Source organism: Hippocampus comes, unplaced genomic scaffold (genome assembly GCF_001891065.2).
Source record: "Hippocampus comes isolate QL1 unplaced genomic scaffold, H_comes_QL1_v1.1 scaffold174, whole genome shotgun sequence".
Lineage (NCBI taxonomy): Eukaryota > Metazoa > Chordata > Actinopteri > Syngnathiformes > Syngnathidae > Hippocampus > Hippocampus comes.
The window spans coordinates 4,517,857-4,529,909 of NW_017805983.1; the positions used below are offsets into that span (position 1 = coordinate 4,517,857).

A 12,053-nucleotide genomic window follows, 5' to 3' on the forward strand; every position below is an offset into this window, starting at 1 on the left:
TGTGTGTGTGCGTGTGTGTGTGCGTGTGTGTGTGCGTGTGTGTGTGTGTGTGTGTGTGCGCGTGCGTGCGTGTGGTTGTGCGCGCGTGAGTGCGCATGCGCGGTAAGGGGCGATCTGGGGAGGTTGGTTGAACGAAAAGTAGATCTTTGGTCCAAAAAGTTTGGGCACCACGAGTGTAAAGTGATTTCCTAGGGATGTTTTACAAGTGATCAATTGAAAATGTCAACACTTGCAGAGATTTATTTTGTTTTTTTAAATTGCATACTGACATTTATTCTTCCTACCTTGTAAAATAATTTTAAGTGTTTTCAAATAGATGCACATCATTTATTATTCATTACATGTTTTTAATCTGGTATGAACACATTTTGGAGTGTGTATCAAATTGATTGGTCTTTGCATGAATCACTACCAATGAAGTCGGTTCTTCGGTTCCTGTTTTGAAAATGTTTTTTCTTCATTTATGCTTAGTTGGAATTGATCCATAGCATTGTGGCGGAGGTGAACAAAAAGACGGGTGAGGCTGAGTGTCAGTTCTACCGGCGGGGGCTCACCTACATTGAAGACTGCCAGAGGCTTCCAGAGATCCAACAGTCACGTTTCCTTTATTGCCACGGGGAGCTCAAGAACAATAAGGGCCAGGTAACATTTTGTTTGCTTTTTGTTGGGGTTCGCAAACTACTCTTCAAGAAATCATGTTTTTCATCTAAAAATGAACAGAACTTCTCAAAGGAAGAGTCCTACATGCTCTTCTGTTAATTGCAAAGCACACATACAACTAGAATGTCATTGAGTAGTTTAAGCATTAAAGCATTTGGGTTAAAGAAATTCTACCTATTGATGTGTTATAAAAACATTTTAAAAAATACTTCGGTAATAGTGTTGTTAATTTAGGGCGGCTGTAACCTACACCTGACATTAAAATACATGACTACACACACACACACACACACACACACACACACACACACACACACACACACACACACACACACACATATGCGGTGTGTCAGAAAAGTGCCAGGACTGGTGTCACAAAATACATACTTCAGATCCCTCATGCACTCCTGGGAGGATTCTGCCTGTATTCTCATCACTGACATTTTGGTGTCATCCACATTCACATCTTGATGACATCCATGACACTCAAAAATTGTCCCCTTGATGACTCCCCTTGAGTTTGGGAAAGAGCGAAAAAAAAAATCACACAGAGACAGGTTCTGTGATGTTCTTCTATCTAGGGCAAATGCCGCACGGTCTTTAAGACGACGTGATGGTTGATCGTCTGGTAATCGAGTTAGGATTTTTTAACAAAAACGTCTTTCGTAACACTAGTCCTGACACACATTGTTTGTATATATTGTACACTACCGGTCAAAAGTTTTAGAGCACCACCATTTTTCCTTTATTTTTGTAAAAGAAATATATGCAGTTCAGTGTCTTCATGTACTCTAAAATAGAAGTATATAGCAAACGTACAATAAAAAAAAGAAATTGTGGAATCAATTTAAAAACAAAAATATATTCAAAATTTTTGACTAATTAAAAAGCCACCGAAAGTTTACATGACAGCTGAATGCACTTGCGGCATTCTTTTTACAATGAAAATCAAATATTCTTCAGAAGGTTCCTCCCAACTCTGTTGCAAAATTTCCTATAAATGCTTGTCACTTGTAGCTTGCTTTGCTTTCACTTTTTTGTTCAGTTCACCCCAAAACAGGTCCATGGGGTTAAAGACCATCATTCTGAAATTGACTTTTTTTGGGGGGGTTTTGTTGTTTTCACTTTGGGGTACATTAGCTGTTGGTTTTAACGTCTGACAGTTCACCGCTTATCCTAGTTTGTACCATTTCAAACTATTCATTGGATGTGAGCTGCTTGACTTTCAGTTTTGAAAAATGGTCCATGTGTGTGTGTGTGTGTGCGTGTGTGCGTGCGTCAGCGTCTGCATGTATTCCTGTTTGAACTGGCTCTGGTGCTGACCAGACCGGGAGAGGACCGGGAAGGAGGTCATGTCTTCCAAGTCTACAGACAACCTCTTCCCAATGCCTCCTTAAACCTGGAGGTGATCCCAGATGGGGAAACAGGTGGTGGGGGTTCCTTCAGAGGAGCCTTCACGGGTGGCAATGACAAAGGTAAGGCGTATGCCTGTAAATGAATTGGTGATGCGCAGTGGGATATATGGCTGGTGATGCACTGATCAGATTTACAAATGAATGAGTCAGAGTCGCACATTTGGCATTAAATTAACTGTTTAAAATAACATTAACGGGCGGCCTGGTAGTCCAGTGGTTAGCACGTCGACTTCACAGTGCAGAGGTGCCGGGTTCGAATCCAGCTCCGGCCTCCCTGTGTGGAGTTTGCATGTTCTCCCCGGGCCTGCGTGGGTTTTCTCCGGGTACTCCGGTTTCCTCCCACATTCCGAAAACATGCATGGTAGGCTGATTGAACACTCTAAATTGTCCCTAGGTGTGAGTGTGAGCATGGATGGTTGTTCGTCTCTGTGTGCCCTGCGATTGGCTGGCAACCAATTCAGGGTGTCCCCCGCCTACTGCCCGAAGACGGCTGGGATAGGCTCCAGCACCCCCCGCGACCCTAGTGAGGATCAAGCGGTTCGGAAAATGAATGAAATGAATGAATAACATTAACATGTAAAACCACTAAATTGGTATTTTCTGACCTGATGTTTGCTAAGCTCCGCCGACCTCTTTGATGGTTGCGCACATATTTCCAGGTTCTGCGTGGTGGCTGTGTCAGAAGCCGAGACGGTTGAATCGCTGTATAAGAAAGGCGTGTAATGAATTAAGTGGAAACGGGAGACCATGCCCCAAAATTACTATACAATGCGCAATTACTATAAATGACTTGTAGCAGAGTATCAAGGGTGTAAAAACACAGAATCTATGTGAAAATGTTAGAAAAGTCATACGCATCAAAATCTTTCCCTTGATGTTGGGGTAGCCAGGAGGGCAACCAGAGAGTAACAAGGGCCACCCCTGGACACCATCTCGCTCTGACCCTGGCCAAAATAAATATGCAATTGAATACATTGGCATGACTATGGAAAGTTAAAATATATCACATATGAAAAGTTTCTCAATCAGCTCGTCATTATTTGTTTCTTCTTTACCCTGCCTCCCCTGACTGCACGTCACAGACGTGAATCCATTTCTTTTTGGCATGTTTCTGAATGTGACTATGCTTCCACCTACTCTGTCCTCTGCCTTCGTAGTGAAAAACTGTTTTCGTGTGAGCAGCAGGGGGCGCTCCAAGGCCCACTCCTACAGCCTGCAAGGCAACGACTCCTTTAGTAAGCAGCAGTGGGTCACGTGCCTACGCCAGGCCATGGTCCAGTCTCGAGACAGGAAGGCCCAGAGCAGACAGTCGGTGGCGGCTCCCCACCCTGACCCTACCCTGTGTCACATCGCTGACCTCAGCATCGGTTGTGACTCCGACATGGACGACGTCACCAGCCGCTGAGTAAAGCGAGCTGATGTTGTGGAGGGCCTCTTTGGTGTCTGTTCAGCTGTGAGTTGGGCTTTTTGCACTCTTGGAGAACCCCACTGAATGGGCTTATTTTGTATAGCTTTGGAACTATGTTAATGAATGTACATTTGCCATGTGTGAACCTTTGTAATAATAAACTGGCACATAAAAGTTTGTTGAAGAATACACTGGAGGTGTGGTGTCTAAGTATAGCCGACAACAAGGAGCGAGAAAAGATTAGAGATGGTTATCCTCTTTCACTCTCTCTCTCGCTCCCCTTCTCCCTCTTTCTTTTGACATCAGTGACAGGGCACGACAGAGGTAGACTTTCATTTCTAGCCAGCACACACACACACACAAACGCGCGTGCACACACATACACACGCATGCACACAGCACACAGTGAAACAGTAGACACATCCCCTCTATGCATTTTTAAAAGCTCAGCAGGTGATGGGAACGCTTAGGTCGGGACTCTTTGTTCGCAGATAAGCTCGGTCAAGTGATCAGGTGAGTCCAAATTTTTTATTTACCGAGGCTAATGATATTTAACAGGTATTGGGAATGCTTGATTCTCTCAAAACTCTCGAACGCGTAAGAGCATGACTTAATATCCAGTGTTTGTTAAACAATTTAACAATATTTTGATCTTAATAGTTAGACTCTGATTCAATTTGCTTTGCAAGACGAAGAAGGACCTCCAGTCACAACGGATCAGCTGGATTTATCGGAGGAATAGACTTAAATCAAGGGGATGCTCGTTTTATACTTAATCCTGTTTTTCAGCTGCAGTTCCAAAGAAAGGCAATAATACCCTGATGTACTTCATTTGTTAAAAAAGGGGTGACTTTTCTCTCTGTGGAGGCTTATGAGCTGCCATCATGTTGCCATCACCTTCACCCCGCATGTGAAAGAACAACCCCCCTGCTTGAGAGCCTCAGTGGTAGACACGTCAGAATGCCTGGAGCCGACGGCGCCAACCAGGAGGGTTCTTGCAAGTCCTTGTGTCGAAACCTGGTGTCCCAGAACGGCCTGCAGAGAGAGACAGCTGATATTTCGCAGTCTGTCCTCTATACCTCCCTGATGGGGCTTCTGCTGGTTGCCGACAATGAGGTGTGTGCCACACAATAATGCAGACTGGAACAAATCCTCCTTTTGTCCATTTGAGGACTGCATGAGGGTAGGCAAACTTAAATGAGCCTAATCAGTCATATTGTATGTTTGCCACAGAAAAAAACAACGCAAAACACTTTTGACATCTAAAGTGAGGTTTAAACTGCAAATATGTGTATGTGTATATATATATATATATTACATTCAGGAAACAGTGAACTGCTAAAACACTTTGAACTCTGAAACAGGACGCTTGGTTGAAGCTTACTTTCAAATAAAATAGTCACAGTTTATTTGGGTCCTCCTCGTGTTCATGAAATCAAAGTCATGCTTTTCCACCATGGAGCAAACCAACACTGTTGTCTTCCGTCATCATTTTATCACGTGAAGCATACGGTCAACTGTCAACTTGAATTAAAAAGGACTATTTCACATAACAATGTAAAACCTACTATCGTTTCTATATTTGCCAAATAATTGCCAATTTGAATATTTATTTTACCTGGTTGATATGATTTTTGCTACTGATCCTCAGTATAGAGCAGGGGTCTCAAACTCAGGTCCTGGAGGGCCGCTGTCCTGTATGTTTTCCAAGTCTCCCTGTTGCAACACACCTGATTCAAATGAACAGGTTCAATGTCAGGCTTCCGCAGAGCTTGCTGATGATCTGATCATTTGAATCAGTGAATCAGGTGTGTTGCAACAGGGAGACTTGGAAAACATGCAGAACAGCGGCCCTCCAGGACCGGAGTTTGAGGCCCCTGATATAGAGCATCAGCATGGCAGGGCTGTATGGCATCAACTTAATTTTTGTACACAATTGTAAGATGTCATCTGTGAGGCGCGCGCGATGTTTGTTTTTATTGTTGGTCATGTCCAGCATTGTGTTTTCTTCAGAAACTTTTCTTTCCTTGGATTTACTTATGGTGTGCCTACCCGGAGTCGAATACCTCAGTAAATCTCGGTGCCCAGTGTCAGACATTGGCGCTTGTAAAACATATTTTGAGCGACAAAATGAAGTTTTTTTTTTTGTTTTTTTTTTAATGTTACACAAGCACCATGGTCTTCAAATTTAAGATTATATTTTAAAAATGAACAGTGTAATGTTTGTTTTCCATAAGTCACAAAGAACCACAGCAAATGAAAGAGCCATGTGCAGCTCCAGAGCCGCAAGTTGCAGTCCCGTGCTGCACATCAACATACACGTGTTTAAGCACCTGTCAGCACTCCTTGGTCTCTAATAGGATGAATGTTTGTCACTGACCTCCTTTTAGACTTTCTTGTTTTGCTAATGAGATAAGGCTAAATCTGTCCAAGCATGCACACAAATAGACGCACTGACACGCTGCGGTTAAGATGCACAGAGGTCAAATCATGCAATGCACAAATTAGTGTGCTTGTTTCTTATTCTCATCGTTTTTTTTTTTTTTTTTTTTTCTCTTTCAGAAGGTGCTCCTCGCATTAGGAAGTGGAAGGTCTGGTCTGAGAAACATAGGCAACACGGTAAGTGAAGAGTTTTCTTCCCATAGCATTATTTGGGGTCAGCATGGTTACTCTGCTGTCTGTCTGCTGTTCAGTGTTTCTTGAACGCAATAGTCCAGTGTTTGTCTCACACTCGCGGCCTGCGGGACTACTGCCTCTTAAAGTCCTACAAACATGACAAATTTTCCAAGGAGGAGCCTAGACTCACAGAAGGTAAGTCCTCCAATCATCCATCATTCATTTGCATGGTTACATGCTCCTTTTTACTTATTTTTATTGTCCTTCAATACAAGCTTTCTCTCAGGTATTGTCCGGACTTTGGAATTCAAAAGAAGAGGACACGGTTGTAAATCCAAGACAGTTTTACAATATTTTCAGAGACACTGTGCCTTACTTCAGTGGTTATAGGTAGGAATTCTGTACATGTTGCTTTATTTCTATTTTGACTTTAAGCTCTCTTTTACAACGAGGGTTACATTTTCAATGTTCTTTTTTACCAGTTTATTTAAGCAAAAAGAAGAATTTATATTCGATGTTGGAGCTAATAATGTTTCGGATCCCTGCACCACATGTTCCCACAACTCCCTATACCACACACATACGCACGCATGCTCACTTTTTTAATGTAATTTATTTATTTTGGGGGGGAATTGCACATTACAGTATTGCCGATCCAAAGTGTGTTTTTGTTTGTTTGATTCGTGTCTCTCCAGTCAGCAGGATGCTCAGGAGTTTCTCAGGTTTCTTTTAGAAAAGCTACATACTGAAATCAACCGCAAGCCCTACAATCGTCGGCCACTAAAGGACCCCGAGCAAAAATATGCCAGATTTAGGTGAGTGTGTAGGTTCTTCAAAAAGTCATGACTCTTGGATGATTTTCCTTTCATTTAAAACCCTCTCAGGATTTCTGAAGAGGCAGCTGCAACATGGAAGAAGCATTTAGACAACGATGACAGCAAGATCGTCGGTAAGAATCACGCTGGCGTCATCTTTTCCTTCTTGACACAATTAAGTGACGACGAACTGCCTTGGACCTCCTGACAGATCTGTTCTCGGGCCAGCTGCGCAGCTCGCTACACTGCTCCGTGTGCTCTCACTACTCCAACACATTCGATGTGTTCTGCGACCTGTCGCTGCCCATCCCCAAACGCTGCACAACTGGAGAGGTGACGCTGAAGGAGTGCCTGGATCTCTTCTCTCAGGAGGAGAGACTGGACAAGGAGAATTCACCAGTGAGTTCATGGAGAATTGAAAAGGGATCACTGGACTGACAAGTAATTAGTTCTTTATACTGTGTGTTAGGTATTTTCAGTGAAAATGAATGAAATATATAATACTGCATTACAGAGCAGAGGTCTCAAACTAACCCTAGAACTAAAATAAGTTTGACACTCGTGATAGATCTTCACATCAACCTTGAAAGCACCACAAATAACAAACATTACAGAACGAATACGTTTTTAATTTGTGACTCGTGAGGCACTCTCCATGTGAATTGCAACTTTGACCTCTGACCACTCACGTAGCACTATGAGCTATTGAGTATATTTCAATGGTGGCTTTTATAGCTCACTCACTGAATGTGAACGTGAATGGAGGTGTGTGTTGTCATAACATGTGGCAACCACACCGCTGAGGCATTCCTGCTTATTTCCTAAAGACAAAGCCAGCCCACATTCCACACATGTTATTACAACCTCCTTTGATAGGAGCTGCACTAAAACCTGGCAGAAATTGTCATACCTGCAATCCCACACCCATTTCGCACAAAAAATATGAAAGCAAAGCTGATGAATAACGGAGGGCTTTATACATAGATGACGAAGCGAGGAATTTTCTTTGAGCTTGTTTGCAATTTACTTTCAAGTGTATGTGTTGCAGATGTGCGAGAGGTGCAACAGGCATACAGAAAGCACCAAGCGGCTGTCCATACAGAGGTTCCCCCACGTTATTGTGATACGTATCCTCAACCATACTTCTTATTGATTAACCAGCTTGCTTACGTGAATGACATCACTATGACACTTAACACGCTCCATTAGATCTGAACCGTTTCACGACATCACGGTGGTCGATCAGTAAAAGCACAACCTATGTGTCCTTCCCACTCACCAACCTTGACCTTGGGCCCTACGGACCTATTGACTGTGGTAAGACTTCCATTTATATGGAAGTGAGCTGTGTGTGTGTCACTGTCGTTGAAAGGAAAGAAAAGTACACAAAAATGTAAGCTGTCTGTAAAATATGGGACAGTCCAACAGATTTTTATTTTGTAATGTATCTATCTGTTAGAATTTGAAAGAATCATCTTTGTGTCTCTGTATGTCCCTAAAGGAGCAGTGTTGTATGATTTATATGCAATATGTAACCATGTGGGGACTGTCAACATGGGTCACTACACAGCCTGTTGTTCTGATGAGAATGGATGGTGTTACTACAATGACTCCAGGTGAGACTGCAAAACATTTTCTTCTATGCAATGTTCTACCCATTTACAGAGCTGCAATGCATTTTTACTTCTCATTACTATCTTGCATGCACTTGTATTACTGCACGTTTTGCCCTAAACTGGAGCAGCTTCTTTCTCATGATTTATCACTGTCCACCCACAGTGTGTCAGCGATTTCTGAGACGCAGCTTCAGACCAATCAAGCCTACGTGTTATTCTATCAACGCAGTAACAACGCCATGACTACAAGGAAATAGACCCCTGAAAGGCAGTCAGAGACATTTTTACCGTCAAGGACCACGGAAACCAATGCGATGCAGCCATGCTCACATTCATCAATTTTTCAATCCCAAGAAAATGTGCAGTTAAAGAGGCAGATTAGATAAATCGGGACCACAATGTGTGTGTGTGTGTGTGTGTGTGTGTGTGTGTGTGTGTGTGTGTGTGTGTGTGTGTGTGTGTGTGTGTGTGTGTGTGTGTGTGTTTGTGTGTGTGTGTGTGTGTGGTGGGGGCATTGTGAAGAAATGATTTTGTCAAGGAGAAGAATCTGAAGAGAGTGGGGGATAAAACAGCTGATTTTCCTTCAGAGTATTTATGCCCAAATTGTGATGCCTGCATGTGAACATTGAAGCAAAGCTTTCATGATTGACAAGATTCATCCTGGATAAGATCAAGTACCTCTGCTCAAGATCTCAAGGACATGGAACTATCATACAATCGTGGCATTTCCATTCATCCATTATCTGAACAGTATTATCCTCATGAGGGTTACGTGCGTGCTGGAGCCTATCACAGCTGTCACCCGGCAGTAGGCAGGGTACACCCTGAACCGTTTGTCAGCCAATTGAAAGTGTCCAAAAAGGAACATGTGTCAAATCTTATTCAGGAAAATCATCATAATCCACATGCTCAATTCAAAACTATCGATTCTGCACTTAAGACCCGTCAGCCTATTTGCACATATCATCCCCTAAAATGTGCAATAGATTTTTGCAGTTTTTCATTGACAAGATTGATACAGCGCTCCTGTTGTGAATGCCGGATTTGACCCCTCTGTCCACGTTCTTTGTTCTACAGTGTGGGATTCCTTTGAAGCAGTTTCTTTCACTTTTTTGGAGGATGTGATTTGCCAAATTAAGCCATCCGGCTCCCCTTCTGACTCAATTCTATAAGGAGGTTTTCCTCAGTATTGGTCAATTGGTTTCAGCAGTCTGTCTTCTGGTGTCGCCCTCCAACATTTTAAACATGCTGTAGTGCAACACCTGCTGAAGAAACCTGGCCTTGATCAAGATGGGATGACTAATTTTAGACCAATTTCCAGGCTGCCTTTTATTTCAAAAATTCTGGAAAAAGTGGTACACACAGTAAAACTCTTTCTTGGATAAGCACACTGTCATGGAGATTTTCCAGTCAGCTTTCAAGATGATGCATAGCACAGTCAGCCCTGTTCCGAGTTTTTAATGATATCCTCCGGGCAAATGAGACCGGATACTAAATGTGTCTCATTTTGTTGAATCTAACCGCAGCATTCGGTAGAGTGGACCACAGTATTCTGCTGGCTCGTTTTCAGGACCAGGTGGGCATTAGAGTGGTTTGACAGTCTGAGTCCCGTACTGCCCCTCTGTCGTATGGTGTTCCACAGTGTTCTATTTTGGGGCCCTCACTCTTTTCACTGTATTTGCTGGCTTTAGGTTCCATCCAAAGAAAACATGGTATTTTCTTCCACTGGTATGTGGATGACCGACAGATCTATGTCCTGCTGAGCAAAAAGAATGCATTGTCCTTCAGACCACTTTTGCCCTGTCTAGAGGAAATTAAAGCGTGGATGGATGTCACTGAATTTCTTAAATTTCAATGAAAAGAAAACAGAAGTTACGGTGTTTGGTCCCTTGTACATCCCACCCTGCTGACCTGGGCCCCCCTGGAGTCTTATATAAAGCCAACTGTCTCGAACTTGGGTTTTAAATTGGACAGTGATTTTAAATTGGAGGGGCAATTAGGTACTGATGTTAAATCCAGCTTCTTTCATTTTAGGCAACTGGCAAAGGTAAAGCCGTTCCTTTCCCAGCAGCAGTGAAACGGTGATCCTTTATCACGTCTTGGCTACATGATTGTAATGCACTTTTTTGGAATCAGGAAGTCCTCCCTCAAGCGTCTCCATTTGGTGCAAAATGCTGTTGCTCACCTCCTAACTGGAGCTTCTAAGAAGGAGCGCATAACCCCAATTCTGGCTTTCCTTCACTGGCTCCCAGTGTATTTTAGACTCCATTTTAAGATACTTCATTTTAAGATACTTCTATTTGTTTGCAAATCTTTAAATTGCCTCACCCCAGCTTACCTCCCTGAGCTCTTCCACCGCTACGCACCTGCCTAATGCCTCAGGTCTGCGGACCAGACGCTACTGGAGGTGCTGAGGACTAAGTGCAACCTCAGAGAGGATCGAGCCTTTTCTGTTGCCAGTCCTTCCCTCTGGAATGACCTGCCATTAAATGTTAGGCTATCCCCCTCCCTGTCCATTTTTAAAACTCATTTGAAGACACATCTTTTTTCCTTGACTTTCAACCCAACAGGAGACTGACAATGTTCTGTTGATCTCTGGTATTTTTTGTATATTTGTTAGTCTTATTAATTTGTGAGTTAATTTACGGTTTTCAACTTCTTTTGTTGTTGTATTATTGTTGTTTTATGTTATTTGGAAAGTGATTTGTTACATCTGCAGCTGTTGTGAAATGCACTGTACAAATAATGTTGTGTTGTATTGTATTGTATTGTATGAAAACTCCACACAGGAAGGCCGGGGCCCAAAATCAAACCCATGACCTCTGCACTGTGAGGCGGACATACTAACCAGTCGCCCACCGTGCCGCCCAATCGTGTCATAATATTATATTATTTTGTTTCCAATCTTTATGCCACCATTCTGTGGAAGTGGGTGTAAATAGAAAAAAGGAATAAAGGTCCACTTTAAAAAAAATGTTTTAAAGCAAATTCACATCGATTCACTTTGATTGTGCTTATCATATGTTATGTCATTGGTAGATAGCAACCTAACTTAGCTGACTCTTGGCGGGTTGAACCATGAACTGTTTGCACGTAAAGAACCCAAACAACCATTGACACTCACATTCATACCTACCGTATGTACAAAATAGAGTCTTCAGTGAAGCTAACATGAATGTGTTTGGGATATGCGAAGTCTTTAGTACTGTACTTGGAAAATACGCTGACAAGCATGGGGGCCGCACAATTTCAATTTCACTTCAGGCCCAATCACTTCAATGTCATAAATTGAAAGTAACGATTGAAGTGTTCAAATAAGTGAATGGGATGCAGGAGGAAATTAGGATGCCGAGAGTACTCATGCAAGCATGGGGAGTGAATAGTATGGGATCAAGAGTTTCTGCCAAAACTCAACGCAGAAAGGCTAGAGATTCAAAGCATGATCTTTTTGACTGTGACTTTTCACATGCAAACCTGGACAAAAATAGTTTTGAACACGTTTTTTACAAATGGCACAATATTG

General features: G+C 42.6%; 2 protein-coding genes across 7 annotated transcripts in view; both read left to right on the forward strand.

The window, feature by feature from the left end:
• Positions 1–3,670, forward strand: part of arhgef3l (Rho guanine nucleotide exchange factor (GEF) 3, like) — a 9,090-nt gene extending 5,420 nt beyond the window's left edge. For all 6 annotated transcript variants that reach the window (XM_019890968.1, XM_019890969.1, XM_019890971.1 and 3 more), the window contains exons 11-13: positions 472–642; positions 1,943–2,135; positions 3,233–3,670. In XM_019890968.1, coding sequence (XP_019746527.1) covers positions 472–642; positions 1,943–2,135; positions 3,233–3,480 — 612 coding nt within the window. In that variant the 3' untranslated portion in view covers positions 3,481–3,670. The remainder of the gene's footprint in view (positions 1–471; positions 643–1,942; positions 2,136–3,232) is intronic.
• Positions 3,671–3,740: 70 nt separating this feature from the next.
• On the forward strand, positions 3,741–8,941 carry usp21 (ubiquitin specific peptidase 21). The gene is made up of 11 exons (XM_019890974.1): positions 3,741–4,599; positions 6,046–6,102; positions 6,177–6,294; positions 6,375–6,489; positions 6,795–6,914; positions 6,984–7,048; positions 7,126–7,313; positions 7,963–8,041; positions 8,124–8,231; positions 8,416–8,530; positions 8,694–8,941. The coding sequence occupies exons 1-11, from the start codon at positions 4,444–4,446 to the stop codon at positions 8,785–8,787; spliced, it is 1,215 nt and encodes a 404-aa protein (XP_019746533.1). The 5' UTR covers positions 3,741–4,443; the 3' UTR covers positions 8,788–8,941.
• The last annotated feature ends 3,112 nt before the right edge of the window (positions 8,942–12,053 follow it).